The sequence below is a fragment of the Silurus meridionalis genome, chromosome 11, assembly GCF_014805685.1.
Source record: "Silurus meridionalis isolate SWU-2019-XX chromosome 11, ASM1480568v1, whole genome shotgun sequence".
NCBI classification, from domain to species: domain Eukaryota; kingdom Metazoa; phylum Chordata; class Actinopteri; order Siluriformes; family Siluridae; genus Silurus; species Silurus meridionalis.
Window position 1 is genome coordinate 6,858,159 of NC_060894.1, and position 27,667 is coordinate 6,885,825.

The 27,667-nt window shown below is 39.6% G+C and overlaps 2 protein-coding genes across 3 annotated transcripts; one reads left to right on the forward strand and one right to left on the reverse strand.

Annotated features, from left to right (window-relative positions):
- The first annotated feature begins 9,062 nt into the window (after positions 1-9,062).
- On the forward strand, positions 9,063-11,618 carry rps25 (ribosomal protein S25). The gene is made up of 5 exons (XM_046861580.1): positions 9,063-9,203; positions 10,080-10,172; positions 10,404-10,587; positions 11,358-11,456; positions 11,563-11,618. Exons 1-4 carry the CDS (start codon positions 9,201-9,203, stop codon positions 11,450-11,452), a joined length of 375 nt encoding a protein of 124 aa, XP_046717536.1. The 5' UTR covers positions 9,063-9,200; the 3' UTR covers positions 11,453-11,456; positions 11,563-11,618.
- Positions 11,619-23,370: 11,752 nt separating this feature from the next.
- On the reverse strand, positions 23,371-26,396 carry si:ch73-1a9.3 (non-histone chromosomal protein HMG-like). 2 transcript variants are annotated; one of them, XM_046862078.1, is made up of 6 exons: positions 26,155-26,396; positions 24,890-24,916; positions 24,778-24,807; positions 24,624-24,665; positions 24,394-24,507; positions 23,371-24,301 (listed from the first exon to the last, which is right to left on the reverse strand). In XM_046862078.1, the coding sequence occupies exons 1-6, from the start codon at positions 26,170-26,172 to the stop codon at positions 24,254-24,256; spliced, it is 279 nt and encodes a 92-aa protein (XP_046718034.1). In that variant the 5' UTR covers positions 26,173-26,396; the 3' UTR covers positions 23,371-24,253. The 2 variants fall into 2 exon arrangements, with proteins under 2 accessions (XP_046718034.1, XP_046718033.1); XM_046862077.1 differs by having other exon boundaries at positions 24,624-24,668; positions 26,155-26,393.
- Between the last annotated feature and the right edge of the window lie 1,271 nt (positions 26,397-27,667).

The following is a 27,667-nucleotide window of genomic DNA, read 5'->3' on the forward strand; positions in this document are numbered from 1 at the left end:
TGTTTAGACTGGCAAAAAAATCCTACTTTTTCATATATTTTTTTTTACCGATGGAGGTAATTTCATATACTATTTTAGTGCCACTCTTGTGTCCTCACTTGCTAATAATTTAAGCTAACTTCAATTCTGTGTCTGTTACCTCAGTTTATTCTGATAATACAAAGCTGCTGCTACTGCTTTCGTGTGGGTTATATTACATTTTCTAGTACTCCTCTTTACTGCTGTATTAGATTGAATTGTTGTATGTTTAATACATTCTACTTCCTTGATGGTAAAGCCAAAATGAACTATTTCCCTCTCATTCATTCATAATACATTATGCATTGTTAGCTGCTGTACATGTTTGGGTGGATTTAGGATTAGTTTAGTGTTAAATACAGGCTAGTTTGTGCTAAACACCTGTGGCTCATTTGTTCATTTCACTAAGTAGTGCACAGACATGTTCAATATCCATCTGTTTATTCTAGTCCTCTGTTGTATAAAGCCATTTAAATGGCTTACATTCATGTATTAAGTTAACTATTTATTTTCTGCTTACCATGCCAAAACATATTGTTTATGTTCCAAATGTTCAAAATCACTGTCACTCATGCAATTCTGTACCTAAAAATGTTTACTGATTATCAAGAATGACAAGACGGTACACTATGTAAACATGCTTGATTTACAAAACTCCTTTCAATATGTTCTTGCAAAAAATCTTGCAAATTATAGGCTGATAGTCATGTGGCCGTCTGTTTCAGAAGGCAGCTTTTAACTGGGCTAAGGCTTGTTCTGTGTCCTGTTTTGCATCTTTGCCCATCATGTCTCTTAGCACACCATTTACAAGGTCCTGGAACCCTGGGGTGGGCACGAGGGTTTGGTGGAAACAAAAAAATATATTTGTAGTGATTTTGTTGAACATTGTCATCCCCCCCTGTGCTTCTTTTTTAAGTTTTGGTTTGGGATGTTATAGTTTGTTCCTCTTTGTTCAACAATAGCTTGCAGAAGGTAGTCTTTTGTGCTTGACATAGTCAAAAGTTTTTTTTTATTTGAATAAATGTGTATCAACGTTTAATACACCATTCCCCAGTAAGAGGGCAGCCATTCAACAAAATTGATTACATGCATTGTAATTTGTGTTTGGATGTGTCCAATATTAATACACGATGTTGAAATTGATAAAAGATTAGGAGAAAACATGGAAGGAGAATTTATATCCAAAGAGGCTTTATGAGCATCTAGAGTGATTATAAAAAAGTCTACACATCCCTGTTAAAATGACAGTTCCCATTCAGGAACTCAAACTGCATAAACCACGCTTTGGGAAAGCTTCTGTTTTTCTGCGCTCTGAATTATTATTATTTTTTTCCTGTTTTTCTGCAATTTAAGGGTGTTATCGCTCCAGGAGAGTGCTCTTTAAAAAGGGCGATCCTGCTCCATGTGGTTCTGGCCCCGTTTCAAGCGGCGATTAATGTCTTTGGGCTAGCAAAGGATCTGACAGAGGTTCTGGAGATAGGTCTCTCCCATTGTTCTACCTCGAAAGCATGCCTTTTGGCAGTTTCTTCCTCCTGTGTAGAGAGTGTTGCACTCCGCCCCTCTTCCTCCTGGAAAGAGAGGGTATTGATGCCAGCAATACTGTAGATGATATGCCCCCACAGCCAGAGGAGCTATTGGAGGTAATGACTCGGGCTGTAGCCAAGCTGGATAGCACCTGGCCAGCTGATATGCAGAAACAGTTTCAATAAAGATAAATAGTTCCTGCAACCGACATTGCTGCCTTCATACCAGGGTCTGCCTTTTTTTCCCAAGTCCTGCACACTGTGGTGACCAGGTCATAAAATAACCCTTATTCTGCCCACCTCTTCAGCCCCAACGTTTCTCTCTTTGCTAATATATTAGTCCTTAAGGGACGATGCAGCACCCAGGAAAAGATAGCCAACCAGCATCTCTTCAGGGCTTCAAGACTTAAATGGTGGCAGGTCAGGCCACCGGCTGTCTGCCCACCATAACTATGTTACAAGCTTCTCGGGCCAACATGCTCTGAAAGATTGATGAGGGAATGCCTACCAGCAGTGATGGGGTTAAATAGCTGCTTCGTGCAACAGACCTGGCTCACAGGGCCATGAAAGAGACCATGAGGGCAATGGGCTTGTCTGCCCTGGTCTCTACACAGAGACACGTCCATGGCACCCTTAGGGGATTGGCTCTTAACCCTGCTACGAAGAGTGCTTCAGGGCACAGCCATCTCCAGTGTGTATTTTCCCCTCAGGCTCCGCCCAAGAATGTTGCAGATGAAGGGGTGCATGCCACCTTTCAGGAGGCCCTTAGAGCTGCACCAGGGCATAGCCCCAGCTCTTGGCACACTAAAGGTCAGCCTAAGAGACTTATTCCCTTAAGAGAATTTCTGGCAGCCTGGAAACACCTCTGGTGGGGCCCAAGCAGGCTCTGGTTATAGAATAAGAAGTAGAAACTCTCTTGAGCAAGCAGGCCATCGAGGTAGTCCCTTCCTTCGACAGAGAGTCCAGGTTCTACAGCTGGTACTTCATAGTTCCCAAGAAGGATGGGCGGCCGCATCCCATTTTCCCATCAGGTCCGATGGCTGGTTTGTCACCATAGATCTGAAGGATGCCTAATTTCATGTATTTATCCTTGCTTCACACAGAAAGTTCCTAAGGTTTGCTTTTGAGATCGCAGCTTACCAATATTGGGGCCTCATTCTGCACCTTCACAAAGTGTGTGGATGCGGTCTGGCTCCTCTGAGACTCCTTGGCATCTGCTTCTGAACTACAGTATATCTACAACTGGTTGATATTAGCTCGATCAGAGCACCTGGTGACCCATCATCAAGATGTCGTTCTCGCCTATATGAAGGAATTGGGGTTAAGAATAAATGGCAAAAGAAGTGACTTTTCTCAGGTACAGAAAACCACCTATCTATGTGTAGTGTGTGATTTGACTGTTATGCAGGTGCATCTGTCTCCTGCACAAGTCGAGTCTATCCTCACGGCCATCAAGAGAGTGAGAGAAGGTCAGCTTCTCACTGTGAAGCAGTTTCAAAGACAGATGGCAGCTGCATCCTGTGTGGTGGCACAATCAAGGTAAGGTGATCTCTCAGACCTAAGGGCCATCATGTGCTGGTCCATACGGAGAACAAATCAGTGGTCTCCTACATCAACCATTGGTGCTCTTGCCTCCTTTACAAGCTGGCATGACAGATCCTCATGTGGGCCCAAGTGAAGCTGCTCTCACTGAGAGCACTATACATCCCACGGCAGTTGAATCAAGGTGCAGATGCCCTTTCAAATATGGAGAAGATTTTACAGAGCACAAGTGCACCTGTTTGTGACTCAAAAGATACTGTCGCACTGTCCCTTCTGGTTCTCCATTACTCACCACATCATGGTACAGGTGTGGCCTAGGCTCCGCCTGTACGCTTTTCCCCCTGTAGTGCTGCTCCCGGTTGAACACCCTAACTGGGAGATTCCTCCCAGAAGGTATCTTTTCCTTCAGGCAGGGGGTGTTTTGCTTTACCCCTGCCTCGAGCTGTGGAGACTGTGGCTGTGGCTTCTGAGCTGTGAGATACTGGTCTCTCTGCCGAGGTTGTAGAGTCTGCAATCCAGAGCTCTCTCGACGAGGAGGTCGTATTCTACAAAGTGGCGCCTCTTCACTACATGGTGCATAGGTCACCACTTAGACCCAGTTAACTGCCCGGTATGCCCAGTGCTAAAATCTTCAAGATCAGTTCGCCAAAAGGTTGTCTCATTCCACTTTAAAGGTTTATGTGTCCGTTGTTTCGGCTGATCATGCTCCGCTTGCTGAGCAGTCACTACGGAAAAACCTGTTGGTGACATGTTCCCCCTTCTGTCTGGAGAAGCACTGAACACACATGTCTACAGAAGTAGTACTTTTTCCACCTTTAATGTGACCAATTACCTGTACAACTCAATTAAAAAGCAAACTAAATTATTTTAAGGGAAGTTCAAAAAATAAAAATAAAAAAAAGAATATAATGTGTATATAAATATGCACAGCCTAAACAAATACTTTGTCAAAGCACCCTTTTTTTTATTAACAGCACTTAGGCACATCTTGACTCTCTTCTTTCAAAAATGCTCAGAATCTGTCAGATTTCGTGGGCATCTTCTGTGCATAGCCTTCTTCAGATCACTCCACATATTTTCAATCAGATTCATATCTGGTCTTTTCAAAACTTTAATCTTCTTCTGTTTAAGCCGTTAATTTGAATGCATGCTTTGTGTCATTATCATGTTGAAAGATGAGGTTAGCAGAATCCTGAACGTTTTGTACCAACATTTACTGGTATTTGGAACTGTTCATAATTTCCTCCACCTTGAATAAAATCCCAGTTCCAGCTGAAGATAAACAGCCCCAAAGCATGATACTGCCAACACCATGCTTCACTGTTGGTATCATGTTCTTTTGGTTATGTGCAGTGTTATTTTTGTGCTAAACATTACTTATGGAATTATGACCAAAAAAAACACATTTTCTCTGTATGCTTTTGGGAGACTTCAAATGTGTGTTTTTTATTATTATTATTATTATTATTATTATTATTATTATTATTATTATTATTATTTAGCTGGGCTTGGATGTTTTTCTTTGTAAAGTAAGGTTTCCATCTTGCCACCCTACCCTATAGGAAGAATACGGGAGATTGTTGTCACATGTACTACACAGCCAGTACTTTCCAGAAAGTCTTGCAACTCCTTTAATATTGCTGTAGGCCTCTTGTCAGCATCACTGACCAGTTTTTGCTAATGTCACTGTTGCACCATATTTTCTCCACTTGATGATGACTGTCTTGTGTGTACCAGGGTATATATAATGCTTCGGTAATTTATTTCTACCCTTTTCTCAATTGATACCTTTTTGAAGATTCTGTCAAATTCTGAACACTGCCAAATCCCCAATTGTAAGAGGATGTGCACACTTAGGCAACCTTTTTTTTTTTTTCTTTACTCCACCCCAACATATTTTTTTTTTTGTTTTAGTTGAGTCGTGCAGGTTGGTTCGCTGGTGGTCTAGTGGTTAGGATGCGGCGCTCTCACCACTGCGGCCCGGGTTCGATCCCCGGTTAGGGAACCAATCCCAGCCATTAGGGTTGCACAAGCCTTAGTGCCGGTCCCAAGCCCAGATAAATAGGGAGGGTTGCATTAGGAAGGGCAGCCAGCGTAAAACATGCGACAAATCAAACATCCGGTTTACAAAAGAGAAATTCATACTAGATCGGTCGAGGCCCGGGTTACCAACAACCGCCACAGGTATCGTTAGCCAACAGGGTACTGGTGGAAATTAGGCTACTGTTAGCCGAAGGAGGAGAAGACGAGGAGGAAAACGTCTACAGAGATGGCAGGGAAATGAGAAGTGTAGGAGACTGGAGGTTTGGGTTGGTACTTTAAATGTTGGTACTATGACAGGTAAAGGGAGAGAGGTAGCTAATATGATGGAGAGGAGAAAGGTAGATATGTTGTGTGTTCAGGAGACCAAGTGGAAATGGAGTAAGGCCAGGAACATTGGAGGTGGGTTTAAACTGTTCTATCATGGTGTGGATGGTAAGAAATGGTGTAGGGGTGATTCTGAAGGAAGAGTACAGTAAGAGTGTAGTGGAGGTGAAGAGAGTTTCTGATAGGGTGATGATCATGAAAATGGAAGTTGAAGGGGCAATGATAAATGTCATCAGTGCTTATGCTCCACAAGTGGGTTGTGAGATGAAGGAGAAGGAAAAATTCTGGAGTGAGTTGGATGAAGTGGTAGAAGGCGTACCTAGGAATGAAAGATTGGTGATTGGGGCGGATTTCAATGGGCATGTAGGTGAAGGGAACAGAGCTAATGAGGAGGTGATGGGTAGGTATGGCTTTAAGGAGAGGAATGTGGAAGGGCAGATGGTGGTAGATTTTGCTAACAGGATGGAAATGGCAGTGGTGAATATTTATTTAAAGAAGAAGGAGGATCATAGGGTGACGTATAAGAGTGGAGGAAGGTGCACACAGGTGGACTATGTTTTATGTAGGAGAGGCAACCTGAAGGAGATTGGAGACTGTAAGGTGTTGGCAGGGGACAGTGTAGCTAAACAGCATCAGATGGTGCTTTGTAGGATGGTTTTGGGAGGTGGTAGCTCAGTGGTTAAGGCATTGGGCTTTGGATCAGAAGATCACAGGTTCAAATCCCACCACCACCAAGCTGCCACTGCTGGGCCCTTGAGCAAAGCCCTAAAACCCTCCCATGCTCAGTTGTAAGTCGCTCTGGATAAGGGCGTCTGCCAAATGCCACAAATGTAAATGTAAATGTTTTGGAGTTGAAGAAGAAGAGAAGGTTAGTGAAGACTGAAAGAAGAATAAGATGGTGGAAACTGAATCAGTAACTACAGGGGGAATTATTTGATCAGTCACAGTTATGGGAAATTATTAATCAGAAGTTATGGGAAAGAGTAGTGGAAGCCAGGCTGAGAGAAGAGGTAACCATCTGTGAGCAACAGTATGGTTCTATGCCAAGGAAGAACACCACAGATGCATTATTTGCTTTGAGAATGTTGATGGAGAAGTATAAAGAAGGTCAGAAGAAGTTGCATTGTGTGTTTGTAGATTTAGAAAAAGCATACGACAGGGTGCCAAGAGAGGAGTTGTGGTATTGTATGAGGACGTCAGGTGTGTCAGAGAAGTATGTGAGGGTGGTGCAGGACATGTATGAGGAGGTTGAGAGGTTGAGCAAGTTGAGAAGACCCTGGAGAGGTGGAGATATGCGCTGGAGAGAAGGGGAATGAAAGTCAGTAGGAGTAAGACAGAGTACATGTGTGTGAATGAGAGGGAGGGCAGTGGAGTGGTGTGGTTGCAGGGAGAAGAGGTGGAGAAGGTGACAGAGTTCAGGTACCTGGGGTAAACAATGGAGCAAACTAATGGAGAGTGTGTTAGAGAAGTGAAGAAAATGCAGGCAGGGTGGAGTGGGTGGAGAAGAGTGACAGAAGTGATTTGTGATAGAAGAGTATCTGCAAGGAAAAGGGAATATTTATAGGACTGTGGTGAGACCTGTGATGTTGTATGGTTTAGAGACAGTGGCATTGGGTAAAAGACAGGAGGTGGAGCTGGAGGTAGCAGAGCTGAAGATGTTAAGGTTTTCGTTGGAAGTGACGAGGATAGACAGAATTAGAAATGAGTTTGTTAGAGGGTCAGCGCATGTAGGACGTTTTGGAGCCAAAGCGAGGGAGGCGAGATTGAGATGGTTTGAACATGTTCAGAGGAGGGGCATGGGGTATATCGGTAGAAGAATGCTGAGGATGGAGCCACCAGGAAGGAGGAAAAGAGGAAGACTAAGGAGGCTGTTTATGGATGTGGTGAGGGAAGACATGCAGGTAGTCGAGTTGAAAGAGGCAGATGTAGAGGACAGAAGGGTATGCTGACGGATGATCCGCTGTGGCGACCCCTAAAGAGAGAAGCAGAAAGAAGAAGAAGAAGAAGAAGAAGAGAAGAAGAAGAAGAGTCGTACAGTTTATATATCACTTTTATGGTGGAAAAAGATTTAAAATGATTAATTTTGGTCTTTTTTTTTTTTTTTTACATAACAGAAACTTGCCATTTTACCCATGGTGTGTAGAGTTTTTATATCCAATGTTTATATGTCTTCGTGTAATTTGGATGAAGAAAAGAAGAAGCAATTATTTTCAATTATAGGTGTACCTTAGTTAGATATATTGCGATCTCAGTCTTTATTTATTCCCATTACTTCAGAGGCAGTCAGGGTTACAAAAGCTTTCATGAAGTCTGGAAAACCGATTGAATATTACAAAAACTATGTTGACATATAGTGGCCCCAATACTAAAAGAAGTTTATACAGGGGTGCTTGCAGCTGAATGACTACCCAATACTTTGCTGGAAGAATTGATAACACTGATACCTAAAACAGATAGAGATGTAACTGTAAATACAGCTAGTTTAATTCAATTTAAGTTTATTTCTATGGTACTTTTTTATTTTGATTAATTGGTTGTTTATCCTCAAAGTCCAATGTCTAAAATGTTAATTAAATGGGATCCAACTGGTGCTGGTACATCTCAAGATAGCTCAGAGTCTTCGTAGGGTCGGCATCTTTAAGGCCAGTAAGTCTTATCAACGTGGACCTGCAAGATGTTGGCAAAAATACTGTCTTCATGGTTGAAAGTATAATCTATAATGTTTACAATTTTTGGTTTTGGCCATATTTTGATATTTCTGGAATGCAGACTCACATACTCACTCCCTTCAAGTTCACACAATCAGGAAGTATAAAAAGCCTTAAAAACCTTTTGCTTGTGCGTGTGTGCGTTTGTGTGTGTCTTTATCCTGATGCACAAAAGTGTTTTGTTCCGCGAGTATGTAGTAGACAGACAGGAACAATAGATAATGCTTACATAGAATACAAAGCATTAGGGTCAGAGGGTCCTCTAGGGTCTCTCGAGCAATGAGATTACTCACTCCTTCTAATTAGACAAAGATATACAACATATCCATACATAAAGTATCTTTTTAATGTGAGAAGGAATCATGTGAATTTCACTACAGACTTTACAACACACCTTGTCACCAGTGTTTGTTTTTAATTCCTCTTTAAAACTAACTGATAATGAATGAGTTTAGTTGAACAATAAACACGGAAAGGTTGAACATTTCAAAAGATCTTTATTTTCAAATAATATTGGTGACATTACAGAAATCATTTTAACCTGGATATATAGCTCCCCCCAGTGTATCAGGGGAGGTGGTAGCTTAGTTGTTTAGTGGCGACTTTAGGTCGCAAGGTCACGAGTTCAATTCCCTACCATACCAAGTTGCCACTCTTGGGCCCCTGAGCAAGGCCCTTACCCCATAGCTTCTCAGTTGTATGAATGAGATAAATGTAAGTTGCACTGGATAAAGGAATCTGGCAAATTATGTTTGTTGATCTAATTTTGAAATAATGGTTTCAAGCTGCTGTGTATTTTCCCTGAGAATTTCAGTACTTTGTTTTGAAGAAACATGGAAATTAAATATAAACAAACCCTTCTGTATTCTTTATTTACTGACTCTTCTTTTCGGCTTGCTTTAAGAACTCCAGCAGTTGGCGGCAGTGAGGTAAAAACTCCACGACGCATAAGTCTCCCGGAACACGAAGAAGCGCGTGGACAAAGCGGACGTGGATTTTTTTCAGCTTCCTTTCTCTCGCGCAACTCGCCGAAAGCCTCATCATGGTGTGTACCTGAGCTAAAATAATACAGAAATAATGTATTTAAGGACCGGGTTCGGTCGCGTAGCCAAGGATGAGTGGTCAGTGAGGTTGGAAGTAGTCTTTGGGGCGATTATTAACGTTTTTCAACAAAACATTTAACGATTTTTAAACAACTTTATCGTGCGCGTGAGACGCGGTTAGCATGCTAGCTAGCGAGCTGAGGTTTGCGGAGCGCGCACGCGGCCTGCTCGAGCATCAGTGCCAGTGATCAGGGCGCGTGGAACACACATTTACTGACTGATATTTGCTTGATAGTGTGTGTGGGGGGGATTTTTTTTTGGGTGTTATATATTTTCTGGCCCTGCATTGTCTTTAATGTGTGCATATATTTGAGGGTGCGTTTTTTTGCCTTCACATATACCTTAAACGTGTTTCTACGTTATATCTTCTAGCAGGGAGACTTTATATAAAGTTGTAGGTAAATTGCTTTTCTCTTTAGACATACATTTTTGACTTGACATTTCCTTCACATGTACCAGACCCCTGTTCATTATGCCAAACATAAAATAGTAGAAGCTATAAGATGATCAATTGCTTTGATCCCAAAGTTCGCAGACATGCAACATGGTACAAGTGAGTTTTGCAGAACCTTATTTCTACTCTAGATTGTTTTGGACACACAGTATTAAGGTTTTAGATGAGTTGCTGTTTGCTTTAGATCCAAATTCTCAACAGTTTTCACATGTACTTGGCCCCAGACACAATATTTGGGAATCCTACGTTGCTTTAATGGTTTTGAGTCTTTTGCAAAAAAGAATTGACTTCCGTTATGATTTTAGGGAAGCCTTGGTAAATTTTAGAAGACAGTAATTTAAAGATGTTTGTCATGTTTGTTCAGCCACCCAAGGACAGCAAGCAGAAAAAGGATACGTCCAAGGCCAAAAAGGACAAGGATCCAGTCAATAAATCTGGAGGCAAAGCAAAAAAGAAGGTAATTTTTTTTTTTTCCCTTACTGTTTTACATGGCATCAATCATTCTGTATTTAAGAGTAGTATAAAAAGGGGCGGTCCTGGTGCTCCAGCTCGGTCTGTTTTCCATTGTCTACTCTGATTGTTCATTAGACTTTTAAATCTACATCTCTGTTGAAGTTGCTTTGGTCAGTGAATTTTCAGATGGGATGAATAAAGTAATCCATGTCTCTCTTGTGTTTGTCTGGAGTAGAAGTGGTCCAAAGGAAAGGTGAGGGACAAGCTCAACAACCTGGTCCTCTTCGACAAGGCGACTTATGACAAGCTGTACAAAGAAGTCCCTAACTACAAGCTCATCACGCCTGCCGTGGTGTCCGAGAGGCTGAAGATCAGAGGCTCCCTGGCCAGGGCAGCTCTTCTCGAACTGCTCAGCAAAGGTAGCGGGGAATGCACTGTGGTATTTTTGATGGTTGAAAAGAGATTTGTTGATTTTGGATTTAAATAAGGTGAAGTTCCATCTTAAAGCAGGACTGTCCAGTCTTATCTGCAGAGGGCTGGTGTGGATGCAGGTTTTTTTTATAAAGCAGGAGCCACACTTGATTACCTGTCTTAAGTTAATTTTAGTTGAAAATAGACTCCAGTGTTCTCTTGTTTTAAACAACCGGCAAATGGCGATGTTTTCACATTCGTTCAGGTGTGTCCTTTTAGAGCAGTCATTACTTGAATACATTAATGCTGTTGATATTCAGTTACACCACAGTGATTAGGTAAATGTATTCATTATCTAGCTGCAGTTGTGCCACATCTTGTATGTGTTCACATCCTGGATAGATCAAGAAGATTTGCTGGATTTTATTTATTTATTTTTTAGATATTTTCTTTGCCAGTCATAACTATCTGCAAACAACTTTTGTGAAAGCTTTATAGTCAGGTGGTTGGTTGCCTTTTTCGGCGTACTGTTTCTACAATTAAGGTTCAAAATTTATTTTATTTTACTCATTTATCCTGTCAATCAGTTCTCAAATTGTAAATGCTCATGATAACAATTTATCAAAACGGCAGTCTGGATTTGTCACCAGAATTTATCAATTTGTGATTTAGTACAATTTCTTAAAATGTGACTTGATTTTTCTTGGTGTATAACAGTATGAAGTGATTTTGTTTCTGTACCATGTCTGACTGAAATTCTTTTTATTTTTCTCTGTAGGTATGATCAAGCTTGTGTCAAAACACAGGGCTCAGGTGATTTACACGCGCAACACCAAGGGCACTGATGAGGGAGCACCTGAGAAGGATGCATAAAGAGGTGATCATCATAAAGTTTTTATAATGGTTTTAATAATACTCCTGCATTATAAGGTGCAATTAGTTATCCAGTTTATACTAATCTCTTTTTCTTTCTTTCTTTTCAGCGTCATCGTTAACTCATCATTGTGTTTTGTATAGTTAAATAAACAACGAAAATGGATTTTGTCCGTGTTGTCTGAGTGTTTGTGGTAAGAAAGAAAAGAAGTGACTGGTCACATGTACATGTGTATAGCACGGTGAAATTCTTTTGCAAGCGATGTTCAGAAGCTTGGGTCAGAGAGCATGGGGCACCATTATACAGAGGGCCCCTGGAACGGCGCTTGACCTTTTTACAACAGATGAATGAATGAACATCAAAACTAAAGTGAATTTTATGTCATCTGCAGGTTTGCTCAATCTGAGCAGGGAGTAGTTTGTTTTTCATTGCTGCAAATAATTATAACGAACAAATGTTTTTGGTGTGTGTAGGGGTGAAAAATGCACTTAAACATTATTTAATTGTCTGAAATCTTGTGTGGTGAAAGTTAAACCTTAGTAACCTAAACAAACCACAGAGCCAGAGCTCAACAAATTGAGTAATTATATAAACATTCAATCATTACACGGCTAATTAAACGTTTACTAATAGTCTGCCAAAATCGGTCACATTTTGGAGAATGCATTAACATTTCTGCAGCCTTACACCTTTTAGCAGCTCACATTTACAATAAAGAGCTGCAACCCAATGTGGCCCACTTGATTCACTTTCGGACTTAATCGGAGTACCTGGTGCAGTAGAACAGAACTAGGGTCTCTTGCGGTGCCTATGGACCTCCCTCAAGAACCACACTGGGATCAAACCCAGGATTCTGTTTAGATTGTACTTAACTTTGCATGTATGAACTTGCCTTTGTAAAAATTTTGGATTACTTGGATGGAAAAGTTTGTGGACAATATGGTATTAACTTGGTTTTTGCTTTGATCACTCATCACATGGTCCGATACCAGGACCACCAAGCTGCCACTGTTAGGTCCTTTAGCAAGGCCCATAACCCTCAATTGCTCAGCTGTATAACTACAATAACCAAGTCTTTCTGGATAAGGGTGTGTAATAAATTTTGCTGATCTTCATGCCACAGTTGCAAACAGAAGTTGAGCAAGATTAGAACACATACAGGCTGAAAGAAGTGATTGTGCTTTAAATAAAAAAAAAAAATTGTTTACCGGAGGATGCACTGCATATTAGTCTGTGTGCATCTATTGATCAATTTATATCTGAGATTATATCTAATCTACAGCATTTATAAAACTCGTGTTGTTTGGGGGGGAATCAGCACGTCAGTAGTGATGTAGACCGTTGCACTTACTAATAAGAATGTGCTTTATAAATTGGTGTAATATAAACCAATTCATTTTTTGTAAAAATATTGGCAAAACCAAGAACTGTGCAAACCATGAATGTTACACCGATTATACTGGATAGCACAGCGGCGTCCATTTCAAATGCAAACTCCATTTCCCAGAGAGCTTTGCTTTCCAAAATCCGGAAGCTACCTACAGATTTACTAGACAAGAGCACGTTAAATCACAAACTCCGTTTTAATATTTGGTAATAAAGGATTGAAGTAATCCTTCTGTGCTACAGGAAATGCCACCCACAGCGCATGCGTATTGAACGCTGCCGCGCCCAGAAATCAGGAGTGTTACAACATTGTTTAACATTAAAATAAATATGGTTTCTTAAATCAAGCTTGTCAGCATAAATGGCAAATGCATGTTACGCTGCCCTAGAACAGAATAGGTTTGCCAACGCTAGAGGGCGAAATCGTTTTTTCGATTCGATTTTAAAATATTTGGAGAAATAATAGTTATCGAGTTTAATCTTGAAAATTTGAAACAAAAAGGAAATAAGAGTTTTATGGTTTGATTTTTTTTTTTTTTAAGTAAGATCGTATTTTGTATGCGTTTTAAGCACATAACACTTCTTGACTCGATGTAAAATAAACATAATATTCACTACAGCACTTTCTTCGAAATGAGAAGAAATGTAGACCATAACGTGGGGAAAAAAAAAAAATATATATATATATATATATATATATATATATATATATATATATATATATATATATATGGTATTATCTACTATATAATATTTACGTTTTGGTGATGATTCGATAAAATATGAGAAACACCTGGATGGGTGACGAAAGTGATGTTTGATCTGTTTAACAGGAGAATGTAGTACCGACACATTTGCTGTCGTTCCCTTGTCTGCTATAACTACACTTCCCTGAATAATAATAATTATAAAAAAAAAAATGCTTAAAGAAATACAGTATTTTTATTTATCTATGTTTGAATACATTTGACAATGTATTTTTGAAAGATAATTTTTCGTGAATCATCCATTATAGATTATAAAATGCCCTATTTGAGTTCCACAACATTGAAGAAGATCTGTTACATGAACACAATCAACCCTATTTACACAATTCAGGCATAACATTAAATCCACTGACTAAGAACAAGTAAATAACATTAATAATTTATCTGTTCGTAATGACACTTTTGTGACTTGGAAAACAAGAAAACAGTCCGATCTTAGGTGATTTATCCCAGTATGCATGAGTTAGAACCTACCAAAAGCGGTCCAAATAATAATATTGTGTAAACCAGTAATAGAGACATGGGCTTACTGATGCATGTGAGGAGCAAAAGCTCATCTGTCCAATTCCAAAGAAAAGCTACTGTGGGACAAGCAGCTGAAAAAGTTCAGTGGCTCTCATATAAAGGAGTCAGAACACACAATGCATTACAGCATGCTGTGAATGGAGCTGTGAAAGAGAGCCCATGCTTACTGACCTTTGTACACCACCCAAAACTCCCACAATGAAAATGTAAGAAACAGAACTGGACCATGGAGAAATTAAAGAAGTTGGGCTGGCCTAAAGAATAGTTTTCTTTCACATCATGTGGACAGCCGGGCGCATCACTTAACTGGTGAAGAGTGCCATCTCCAAGGTGCACCCTGGGAAGAAGGTCACACACATCAATAAACCTCCTGCCTGGTCTTCCTCTTTTCCTCCTTTCTGGCAGCTCCATCCTCAGCATTCTTCTACCGAAATACCCCGTGTCCCTCCTCTGTACATGTCCAAACCATCTCAATCTTGCCTCCCTCACTTTGTCTCCAAAACGTCCTACATGCGCTGTCCCTCTAATAAACTCGTTTCTAATCCTGTCCATCCTTGTCACTCCCAACGAAAATCTAAAAATCTTCAGCTCTGCTACCTCCAGCTCCACCTCCTGTCTTTTACTCAGTGCCATTGTCTCTAATCCATACAACATCACAGGTCTCACCGCAGTCCTATAAACTTTCCCTTTCACTCTTACAGATACCCTTCTATCACAAATTACTCCTGCCACTCTTCTCCACCCTCTTCACCCTGCCTGCACTCTTTTCTTCACTTCTCTAACACACTCTCCATTTTGCACTGTTGGGCTCTTCTCAACCTGCTCTCTACTCTTACCACAAATAACAATATCATCCTCAAACATCATAGTACATGGAGACTTCTGTCTGAACTCGTCTGTCAACCTGTCCATCACCACTGCGAAAAGGAAAGGGCTCAGAGCCGATACTTGATGCAGTCTAACCTCCACCTTAAACCAGTCTGTCGTTCCTACTGCACACTTCACTGCTGTCACACTGTCCTCATACATGTCCTGCACCACCCTCACATACTTCTCTGACACACCTGACTTCCTCATACAATGCCACAACTCCTCTCTTGGCACCCTTTTGTACGCTTTCTCTAAATCCACAAACACAATGCAGCTCCTTCTGACCTTCTCTATACTTCTCCATCAACATTCTCAAAGCAAATAATGCGTCTGTGGTGCTCTTCCTCGGCATAAAACCATACTGTTGCTCACAGATGGTCACCTCTTTTCTCAACCTAGCTTCCACTACTCTTTCACATAACTTAATGGTTTGACTGATCAACTTAGTTCCCCTGTAATTACTGCAGGTCTGCAGATCTCCCTTGTTCTTAAAAATCGGTACCAGCAAACTCCTTCTCCATTCCTCAGGCATCTTCTTCCAAAATCCTGTTAAACAATCTTGTTAAAAACGCCACTGCCATCTCACCTAAACATCTCCACGCTTCTACCGGTATGTCATCTGGTCCAACCGACTTTCCACTCTTCATTCTTTTAATCGTGTCTCTATCTTCCTCTTTACTAATCATATCCACTTCCTGCCTCACCAACTCCACACCACCCAACCTTCTCTCTCTCTCAAAATACTCCCTCTATCTTCTCAACACACTCTCCTCACTAGTCAACATATTTCCATCTCCATCCTTTATTGCTCTAACTTGCAGCACATCCTTCCCAGCCTGGGCCCCTTTGCCTGGCCAATCGGTATAAATCCTTTTCTCCTTCCTTAGTTTTCAACTTCTCATACAGCTCCTCATATGCCTTTTCCTTGGCTTTCGCCACATCCCTCTTCACTTGCTGCCGCATCTCCTTGTACTCCGGCCTACTTTTCTCATCACTCTGTTGATCCCAATCATGTTTTGCCAACCTCTTCTTTTCTATTTCCAGATGTTATACCAAGTACCTTTCTAGCTGTCTCCCTTATCAATTCTGCAGTAGTTGCCCAATCATCCAGCACCTCTTCAGCACCACCGAGCCCCTGTCTGACCTCTTCCCTGAATCTCACACTACAGTCTTCCTCCTTCAGTTTCCACCTTCAGTTTCCACCATCTTCTTTCAGTCTTCACGCTCCTCCTCTTATTCTTCCCCTCCAAAACCATCCTACAGACCACCATTTGATGCTGTCTAGCTACACTGTCCCCTGCTAACACCTTACAGTCTCCAATCTCCTTCACGTTGCATTTCCTACATAGAACATAGTCCACCTGTGTGCACCTACCTCCACTCTTATACATCGCCCTATGATCCCCCTTCTTCTTAAAATATGTATTCACCATTGCCATTTCCATCCTTTTAGCAAAATCTACCACCATCTGCCCTTCCACATTCCTCTCCTTAAAACCATACCTACCCATCACCTCCTCATCACCTCTGTTCCCTTCACCTACATGCCCATTAAAGTCTGCCCTAATCACCAATCGTTCATTCCTAGTTACACCTTCTACCACTTCATCCAACTCACTCCAGAATTTTTCCTTCTTCTCCATCTCACAACCCACTTGTGGAGCATAAGCACTGATGACATTTATAATCACCCCTTCAACTTCCAGCTTCATTATCATCACCTATCAGAAATCATCAGAGATCATCAGAAACTCTCTTCACCTCCTCTACACTCCTACTGTACTCTTCCTTCAGAATCACCCCTACACCATTTCTCTTTTCATCCACACCATAATAGAACAGTTTAAACCCACATCCAATGCTTCTGGCCTTACTCCCTTTTCACTTGGTCTCCTGAACACACAACATATCTACCTTTCTCTTCTCTATTATCTCAGCTACCTTTCTCCCTTTACCAGTCATAGTACCAACCTGAACCTCCACTCTCCTCCTTTTCCTGCCGTCTCTGTAGACGTCTTCCTTCTCTTCTTCTCCTCCTTTGGCCAACAGTAGCCCAATTTTCACCAGTACCCTGTTGGCTAATGATACCTGTGGCGGTCGTTGGTAACCCGGGCCTTGACCGATCCGGTATGAATTTCTCTTTTGTTATCCGCATATTTGATTTTTCGCATGTTTTTTGCTGGATGCCCTTCCTAACGCAACCCTCCCCATTTACCCAGGCTTGGGATCGGCACTAAGAGTGCACTGGCTTGTGCAACCCTAATGGCTGGGTTGGAGTCAGTGTAAAGTAATGTTCGAAATTTGTTCAGAAATGTTTTAGGTATATTACAAAGAAGAAAAAGGTTGAATAGAGTTTTGATTTTGCCTCCAAGTTTCGGCAGACTTTAAGATGGTTTCAAGGGTGTCAGAATATAATTTAGTGTGTAAAACTCTGATGCTAATCCTATGTCTTCTAACAAGCCATCAGGACCAGCAAGGCCTTCTCTGCTGGCCTAAACGCTATCAGAATCACTACATATTTAACATATTTTTTGTCCATGAATATGTATTAGATTACTCCTAATAGTCCATTCTCTTAATATGGTTTGCATAGCATTTATTTTGGGTGTGCTGCATCACTGAGTGAATGGGTTTTTATACAGATTTCAGCTGTCACATCACTTGTTGCCGTGAGGCCAGCACTATGAGCACTGCAAGCTTTTTCTAGTATACACTAAGTTGCCTGAAGCTGTTGCTTTAACCAATCAGACTGCGGCTTGGTCCCTGTGCTGGCATCTAAAAACATTGCCATTTTCACTGCCTTTGATTGGATAGTGCACTAGTCAGAGGTTTTCATCTTCTACAAACTGCTCAAATATAGTGTGTGGATTTAATAGCTGTTTTTCATTTCACAATGACTTTATAAACCATTAATACATTTGCATTGTCTTTTCTTTAGAAATTTCACAAAAACTCACAATTTGCCTCAATGTCAATTTCCTAGGAAAACAGACATGCACAAAAAACACAAAGAAAATGCTAAGTAAACCTAGGTGCATGTATGCAGGCAATGCAGCTGTGGCTGCAGTGAAAGGAGACTTCTTGAATTGTGTTTATTGGGTTTCTTGCTTTAGTAATGCCATTTATTCTCACTGCATGAGATACCTGTCTACCTGTCTAATACGTTTCTGTATAATATTGATGGTTTCTATTAGAGGTCGACCAAAATTTTTTAATTAGGGCAGCCACTGACCAATACACACTGAACAAAATAATAAACGCAACACTTTTTTTTTGCTCCCATTTTTCATGAGCTGAACTCAAAGAGCTAAGACTTTTTTATGTATACAAAAGGCCTATTTCTCTCAAATATTGTTCACAAATCTGTCTAAATCTGTTTTAGTGAGCACTTCTCCTTTGCTGAGATAATCCATCCACTTCACAGGTGTGTGTTATGCTGCGAAGAATGGAGCTTCAGTTTAATACGGAAAACAACACACGGTACACAATTACGGTTGGAGGCAAGCCGGGTTAGAAGAGGGTGGGAGTCAAGACCCCGGAGAAACGGCAGCGGGAGAGAGTGAGATGAACATCCGTGGTACGCCCTGGAGGGTCGAGGTCCACACAGTCCTAGTTAGGGTGTGAGGCTTGGCGAGATATCCGAGGTGCGTTTGGGTGAAAGCGCGGCCGTAGAGAACTCGAAGAGACCGACTAGACTGAGAGAGTGAGGGGCTTAAATAGGAGCAGATAACGAGTGTCAGGTGTATGCTGTTAGTAGGAAGGCGAAGTGCTCTGTGCGGGTGGGGCGCGCATGAGAGGAGATGTAGGAGTTTTCCTGACAGTGTGGAATATCAAGATGCTGATTAGACAGCATGATTATTGCACAGGTGTGCCTTAGGGAATGTTAAAATGTGCAATTTTATCACAATGCCACAGATGTCGCAAGTTTTGAGGGAGCGTGCAATTGGCATGCTGACTGCAGGAATGTCCCTGGGATTGAATGTTCATTTTTCTACCATAAAGCCATCTCTAAAGGCGTTTCAGAGAATTTGGCAGTACATCCAACCGGCCTCACAACCGCAGACCACGTGTAACCACACCAGCCCAGGACCTCCACATCCAGCATCTTCACTTCCAAGATTATCTGAGACCAGCCACCCGGACAGTTGCTGCAACAGTCGGTTTGTATAAGCGAAGAATTTCTGCTCAAACTTTTAGAAAGCGTCTCAGGGAAGCTCATCTGCATGTTCATCGTCCTCATCGGGGTTTTGACCTGACTGCAGTTTATCTTTGTAATTGACTTGAGTGCACAAATGCTCACATTCGATGGCGTCTGGCACTTTGGAGAGATGTTCTCGGCCTCATTTGCGTAAGGCAAATAGGGGCCACACCACATACTGACCCCCCGGACCCCCCCAATACCGTAAAACTGGTATTGACTTTTTAGAGTGACCTTTTATTGTGACCAGCGTAAGGCACACCTGTGCAATAATCATGCTGTCTAATCAGCATCTTGATCTGCCACACCTGTGAGGTGGATGGATTATCTCGGTAAAGGAGAATTGCTCACTAACACAGATTTAGACAGATTTGTGAACAATATTTGAGAGAAATAGGCCTTTTTTGTACATAAAAAAAGTCTTAGATCTTTGAGTTCAGCTCATGGAAAGAGGGGCAAAAAAACTAAAAAGTGTTGCGTTTATAATTAATTTTGTTCAGTGTATATGATGCCGAACTTTTAGGCCAATATTTTTTTCCCCCCTTCATGCCATAAAATATAGTTCTTAATTAATTAGATGTGATACAGAAAATTGCCTAAACATTTATTGAACAACACAAGCCTCTTCAATCAGTGCACTGGTTACTAGTTTTTTGTACCTATGCCTACCCTTAGTTGAATCAGCAGGGGAAATTAATTAAAAAATGGCAAAAAAAAATGGCCTGGTTAATTAACCAGCCAATCAATCAGTCGACTTCTAGTTTCTATAGTTGTGGCCTTACAATGATGGAATTAAGAGGCCGATTTATTCAGGTAGGACACCTTTTAAGGCCTAAGTGTGAAATGCACGGCCTGCTACTGTTCTAACCTAGAAAGTTGTAGAGGTTTAAATTTACATAGGAGTGTTTGTGTCATTAATAGGTCTTTTATTGTTTGTGTGGAACAATTCTTTGGGACATAGTGAAATTAAATATGCCTACGGGCCAGAGGTGCCCAAACTTTTCACAAAGTCAAATTTGACTGAGGGATGTGGACCAATAATAAATTTATATTTAAATAAATTAATAGAACAAATGGAAGACCTTTCTATGTACTTTGCTTAACTAATGCTGTTATTTATTTACAATTCTAGTTAAATAAAACTTATAGTAAAATGAGAAACAATCCAACTTATTGTACAATTGAGTTCAATTCCTAATACAGTTATTATATCTAATGAGAGACATGAAATTGGTCCTTATTTTTAAAGTTTTCCAAATGTAATTGTTTTCCCTTTTTATTCCTCTTCTCATATATGGCATGACGGCCTAAAAAATAAAAGAAATATTATTTTTAATTTGTTTCTATAAAGCTTTGACTTTATTGTTATCAAAATAATTAATGCAACATTCCAAATTCCCAAATGCGTACAAGTGTTTGTATTTTTCTTTTGAAAGCCTAAATCTGTGAACGTTTATATGCCCATACATGTTTTCAAGGTCATGGTAACCATTTTGTCAGGTTTTTGGTAGCAGCACTTTAGATGGAGGTTAGACCCAGGGGCAGCATCTGGATTAAATTAAGACTACCGTCATGGGAAGTTATAGCTACAAGAAGGTCTGGAAATATTCTGTGCAAATGTGTGAGCGCCTTCCAGGTCAAACACCATTCACGTTCATTGTGTTCTGTATTGCACCTGTGGCTTCAAAGCTAATCTAAATAACAAATAACAATAAACATAATTAAAAACAACAATAGGACAACATCCAGGTCTTTAATGGAATCACATAAACATCTGTAGGATTGTTTGATTACAACCAGAATCACTTTTTATCTGTGGGTGGTTTGGTAAGACTTCACCCAATATATTGGTTCTTCCCCAAACTGTTACCACAAGGTTGGAAGCACACAATTGTAAAGGATGTCTTAGGATGCTATACATTTTACCTTCATTTGAAGTAGGAGACCAAACCTGTTCCAGCATGACAATGCCACTGTGTACTGAGTTTTATGAAGATATGGTTTACATGGTTTGGAGTGGAAGAACTCGCGTGGCTTTCCATTAGCCTACTATAGAGCTTTGACTTCAAAACTACTGAAGACATTTTGGATAAATTGGAATACCGACTCCTCACCTTACATCAGTACCTGTACATGTAGCAGTATCTTAACTATCACTCTTTTGACTGAATGAGCACAAATATCCACAACCACATTCCAAAGTCTGTTAAAATATCTTCCCAGAAGAGTTGAGGTTATTATACCAGCAAATGGGAAATAAATGTGGAATTAAATGTTCAAAAAGCATTTAGAAGCTTATGGTCTAGTGTCCACAAACTTTTGTCCATATTGATTATTTTGTAGCTTTAACTTAGGAAACATACTTTGGAAATGTCTTGGCTGATTACATGCACTAGAGCACAAATATAAATGATATTTTAGTATTTTAGAAGTATATTCAATTTTTGTTCTTTCTCAGTGAATATTATTGTATCTTTTTCTTACTTTTGTAACGTAAATGCAACAAGATAAGCCCAAAGTTTCACCATTGTGTGATTTTATTGATCTGTTCTGTCACATCGTGCTCTAATCAGCCCACCTGACCTGAGACACTGATTTAAAAAAAAAAATGGTTTCATCACACATTCATTTTTTCTACTATAGTCTAAGTTTAAATAGACAACAGCTTGCATTCACTTCTCGGCACAAGAAGTGAATGCAAGAAGAATCTTTCATTCGCATACAAAAACCCGACCCTTATAATCCTGTTTATTAGACACACACCACAACTTATTCCACTGTAATAAAACAGTGAGTGCAAACTGCCATAAAATACACTCTCTCATTACAAACTGGCATTTACATCTAATCCATCATCCGTATTCTGTCTTTCTAATAAAAAGTTTAATTTCAATCACAAAGATGACTTTTAAATTATTTCAGTGTAATTCTTGTATATATCAAAACTAGTAAAGAATAAAGAAAATGAATGTTGACTATTTGCATAAAACAGGAAATTACAAAGTGCTTTATTTTTCAGATCTTCTTATACTTAAGCACATTTCCTATTATTATTGTTTTATTAGTAAAGAATGACACACTTTTTAATGAAGCATTAGATTATTCCCACCTCAAAATCTATTTCATTTTCTGTCAAAGTTACAGAGACAATAAGAAAGTTATAGAGACACCTAATAGAGTAATCCTAAAGACTTTTCCATACAGGAAACTCTTACACGTTTATCTCTTACTGTTACAAAGCACTGATACTGGAGACACTTTTCACTTTTTTTTTTTTTTTATGTCCTCATAAAAAATACCAATGATTGTTTTTTATGTTTTTTGCTAAGTACACTTTTTTCATTATTAGATTTAGCTTATATCTTACATATACTTTCCTGTAAATAAGCCCTTATTTAACATGTGTATTAATATAAAGCTGCGGTAAAAATTATAATTAAAAGCAAATTGTACAAACCTAATGTAGATGTGTATAGAAAAATAAACTGACTTCTTTGTAGAGATGAAGTCTAGCTTCTTTTTTATTCACTATCCCATCTTTTGCTTCCTATTTCTGTGATACACCCATAATGCCCCGGATCTCCTGTCACCTCTTATAGACAGCACAGGGAAGGTAACAACAACCATAAATATAATATAATAATGTAAAAAAATTTGGTGAATCAGCGCTCTTCGGTATGCCAGTTTTATAATGGAAGCAGGCATCTTACAGAACCTACAGTTTTTTGCTGGTAAAACCAGACAGAATCAGTGATCTTTATCCATAATGTAGACTATTATCAAATATAATTTGTATAAAGGGACACAAAAATGGACAAAGTTAATATAGAAGACAGACATTTTTAAGGAATGTACACTGTACTTTTATACTTGTTTTGACCAAGTGCAGAATTAAATCACAGCAATCGCTGGAAGAAAACTTAGTGTAAATGAAGTTTTGTTTACCTTTGAACGGAAATTTTAAGCGTTTTATTTTCCGAATATGAAGCTTTAGTACAATGAACCAACAAAGGGTCACAGACTAATTACCAAATAAACTTGTATATTATCTTACTTAAAAGTAGAAGTATTATAGATGTTTATTATGTAATACTAACAAGGCAGCTCTACATTAGTTATGTGCTATTTATGTGAGCCAATCATTGAGAATAATAAAAGTGGGAAAAACAGGTGTCACAAACAATTTTTATTGGCTCGCTTAAATCAAACAATACACAGAGATACATCTATAAACAATGATCTGAAAGAAACTGTACATTTGTAGTTGCACGCGTATATTGCTACTGCTGGTACGAGTGCTGTACAGTTAGCCAGATCTTACATTTAATCATCGGACCAGCCCAAGACAGGTGGCCAAGTTTCAAAAGCATCTTAGCTTTGCCAAGGATTCAACCTCAGCCACGTCCGGACAAGGTACCGTTACACGCTGCATATAAAGTTGAAGATCGTTTCACAGCTGCTATATAGATCTATTGTGGCGCTATCACAGGAAAGACAACAAAACGTGATGATGCACAGGCCTGATGGAGGATCTCCAGTACTACAAAGTAGGTTTATTAAGCAGAATTGGTACAAAAATTAACATATAGAACACAGTTTACAAACGTCCTAGGTAATCTGCCTTATTATAAACAAGAAAAAAAAAAAACAATGAGTGATTTGCACCCCTCCCCTCCGCGCACACATACATAACAGGTTATACACATTCAAACAAACAACAACAACAAAAAATCCCTCATTGAGCCAATGGAATGTTAGTCATTTGGGCAAGCTGTCCAACTGTCTTTGTAAACGCCATGCGCAATGTGTGTGTGAGCGCACCAATGGCGTAACTCTTTCCCACTTTGAAAAGAGGAAATGACAGACATTAACTGTTCTGGATGTACAAATGGGATGGGATGAATCCCCCTTAAAATGCATTGTAGCTTTCATAAAAAATGTGTCTCTACAATCAAACTACTAAAAAAAACTGCCTTTAGAAAATAGTAGATAAAAATATTCCCCTGAATTGTACAAGAAGAGAGGTACAGGGAGCACTGGTTCGAGACAAGATGTTATTCTGCTGCATCATCCTTCTTCTCCGACTCTTCTGTTGCTGGTGCCTAAAAAGAGCAAAACGCAAGTATTACAGCTGATCCTTTTTGTTTTGTTTGTTTCATAACAAAGACCCACATTCTCTTTGAACATCACTTACCTCATCGTCGGCCTTTGCCTCGCCATTCTCAGCAGGGACTTCCTCCTTCTTCTCCTCGTCCTTGGGCTTGTCGTCCTTGGGTTCCTTGGTCTTTTTGGGTTTGACAGGTGCCTTCTGCAACACAATTTTTTTTTTTACAATAATCACCCAACATTATTACTAATTAATAAAGTAGATATACTGATATACTTTCAACAAGAAAGAAAAATTAAATTATGTCTAGTTGTTACCTTTGCTGCTTTTGGCTTTGGCTCTGCCTTAGGAGGTGCCGGCTTCTGAAAATCAAATAAAATTATGACATCTGTGCAAAAACATTTTTCATCTAAACTAAACTTGTGTGTGAAAAATCAGCTAAATGTCATTACTTGCCCGTGGCTTACTTACGTTTACCAATCTTGCCGATCTCCTTTTAGGCTGAAAAACAACAAAGAACCTTGTGAATTTGTGACATCATAACTCTGAGTAGTGGGAGGGGAAAAACTACACAGTAACTTACCTCGCTGGCTTCGGTGTCATTGTTCGCCTGGATAACAAAGAGATTACAATCAGTTAGAAATCAGAAGACAACACATAATTCTTAATGACAATACCAAAACCATAAACTGAACAGATAAAGAGTAAAAAAGTGATTATTTTATTGCTAAATATACAAATCTTATTGGCGGCTGTGTTGTTGAACCTGAAGCCCCGCCCCCACCCCTTGCCTAACAAACCCCACTCATGTTGATCTCAAAAGCCCGCCATTTTCTGCACGCGCTGTGCTGACTGGCTGCTCGTGTGCGCACGAGGGAGAAGGAGGGAACTGCGAACCCCGCCCCCTTCCACACTAATCTGTTCAGCAACGCCGACGACTTAATTAAAGAAATACGATTAAAAATGTCGTTCCAAAAAATACCTATGTTTTAAGAGATTTTTTTACTTTATTTCCACGACATATTTCCAGATAGTTTAATGACGTTACAGAGAAAAAGGGAAACGCCAGAATACAGCGGAGTCGCCGCGGTGTGTGAGATTCGCCATTTTTACAACCACAGATTTGCACGAATCCTCAGCTATGGCGACGATGTGCATCGACTACAAGCACACGGATACACGTATATACACACACACACATGTATACACAACTGAAGTCGAATCCAATACAGCTTTTTATAAACCTTTGTTTTCACATGTAGGTTGTTTTTCTTGTAGAAAATTATAAATAAAAACGATGGGGCCACGACCATTTTCCAAAACACAAGGATCGATTTTTTTAAAGCCATAAAACACATACAAACAAAATACAATCGTTTAATTTAGAAATTCAAAACCTACAATTTTTTTATCGTGCATTTATTTATTTACTGCGAAAATAATCGAAAAGTAGAGATCCCCCCTCAGCTACACCCCTTTGTCTAGATCCATGTTTTCAGAGCTACTTCGTCTATTTGTAAACAATGCACATGAAAATAATATTTGGAAGAAAAAAAAGTCACTTATTGATTCATAAAATCAGAAAATGCGTGCATTCTTGAGAACGTGAATCGCCGTAAGAATCGCATGGAAATCTGTGCACACCGAAACGAATCGCTTCTCAAATCAAAACATTTTGTGCACCGAAATGAATTCAGAGTGCAACCCGGATTCGCGTTACTGCAAAGAAACCGAATAATCACATGAATGCATGTTTTAAAACAATGCACTAAACCTCACATTCCGGACATTCAGACCGATTAAAACACCGATCAAAGAGAATCCCCAAGTATCACACAGAGTACTTACTTTGCTCCTTTTGGGCATGGCTGGTTTTGAGGTGTTTAACACAAAGAAAAAAAAATAGGAAAAGGCTACAAGAAAGAGGGTGAAAATAAGGACGCCAAAGAGACTAAAAATAGGTAACAACAGTGGTTAGTTAGCTCGGTAAAAAAAAAGACAGGCAGGTTTCAGCGCAGGAAGACGTTACCGTCCCATCGAAACACAAACTAGCTCAAACCGGATTGGATTCTCCCCCCTTCTCTTCCCCCTTATTCACTTTATCATCATAAGCATAGCGCGCACGGTCACGCCCCCTCTCTTCCTTACGCCTTCACTTGATTGGCGTTTGGAGTCGAGAGCCCCGCCTTTTTCCGCCTCCCTCGTGAGCTGGTTGGCTCATCGGGACGACAATGCGATTTCAAATCATAGCAACGTACCTGTTGGGTGCTTGTGTGTGCCAATCAATGGAGTGGGTATTTGTTTCAGCCGTGAGTCGTGTGTTTAAAAAAAAATACAAAGCGGGTTGTTTGGAAATTTAGAACTATATCCATTTCGGGTTTAAATCGAAACACGATCCTAAAATGTTCCCTTAATTATATAGTTATATGTTTACCGTTTTTGAAATCGGGGTTAAAAATGACCACAAAGGTGAGCGGCTGGGACCAAAATGGCGCCTGTTTTGTGAAACAATTTACAGTGGCTTTAAAAAAAAAAACCTTATGTAATTACATAAGTCGTCCATGTTACATATGAGGAATTGCCTCGGAATGCGTGTAGCGCTATTCCTTCTGTTATTTTTTTCTTATACATGAAGTATGCGAGTTTTAGAAGTTTTATTTAATTGTGCACCAAGAAGCAATTTGTTGTAGAAGATCCAAAATGGAGTCTGAAATAGCTCCAAAAATCACCCCAGGCTTTATGCTATATTTTACTGAATTTATTTTGGGTGCCATGACTTTAAATCAAGCTTGCATTATTTTGGTTTATTTATCTAATAATAATTTTTTCTTTTTTTTATTCTTTTCCATCTTGTTGCTTGTACGGTGTTTTATGTCTGAGTTGGTTGCTGTAACATTACAATTTATCTGTCTGTCTGTCTGTCTGTCTGTCTGTCTGAATAAAGATAGTAAAATTCAACAAATGAAGGTGTTTGTCAAAAGTGAGAACTAATATTTCTGAGCTCACCTTTCTCATTCTTTCTAAAAGTTTATCATAAAACACATAGTAACCACAAATAAACCAACAGACTACAACATATAATAACCTTTTATTACATATGTATTACATGTATATCTAAATTATAACTAAAATAAAGCAACTAATAACCCACTTTTTTTTATGTAAGACGGTTTGATGCTTTTTTTTTTTTTTTTTTAATCACCAACAAAAATTACACTTCATAATAGCCACTATTACCAAAGACTGCTTATGACAAAGTTCTGGCAGTGTTGGAACCATTTTTCCTTAAAATATCAGTGTAAATGCAGTGTAAATTATTTCTAAGCAAGCAAATGGTGATGTTCCTAGGTTGACAATAAAG

Coding starts and splice junctions, on each gene's coding strand:
- rps25 (XM_046861580.1), top strand. Junction 10,173..10,403: donor GAGGCAAAGCAAAAAAGAAG/GTAATTTTTTTT, acceptor TGTCTGGAGTAG/AAGTGGTCCAAAGGAAAGGT. Junction 10,588..11,357: donor TCTCGAACTGCTCAGCAAAG/GTAGCGGGGAAT, acceptor TTTTCTCTGTAG/GTATGATCAAGCTTGTGTCA.
- si:ch73-1a9.3 (XM_046862077.1), bottom strand. Junction 24,808..24,889: donor ATGACACCGAAGCCAGCGAG/GTAAGTTACTGT, acceptor GTTGTTTTTCAG/CCTAAAAGGAGATCGGCAAG. Junction 24,508..24,623: donor CAAAGCCAAAAGCAGCAAAG/GTAACAACTAGA, acceptor ATTGTGTTGCAG/AAGGCACCTGTCAAACCCAA.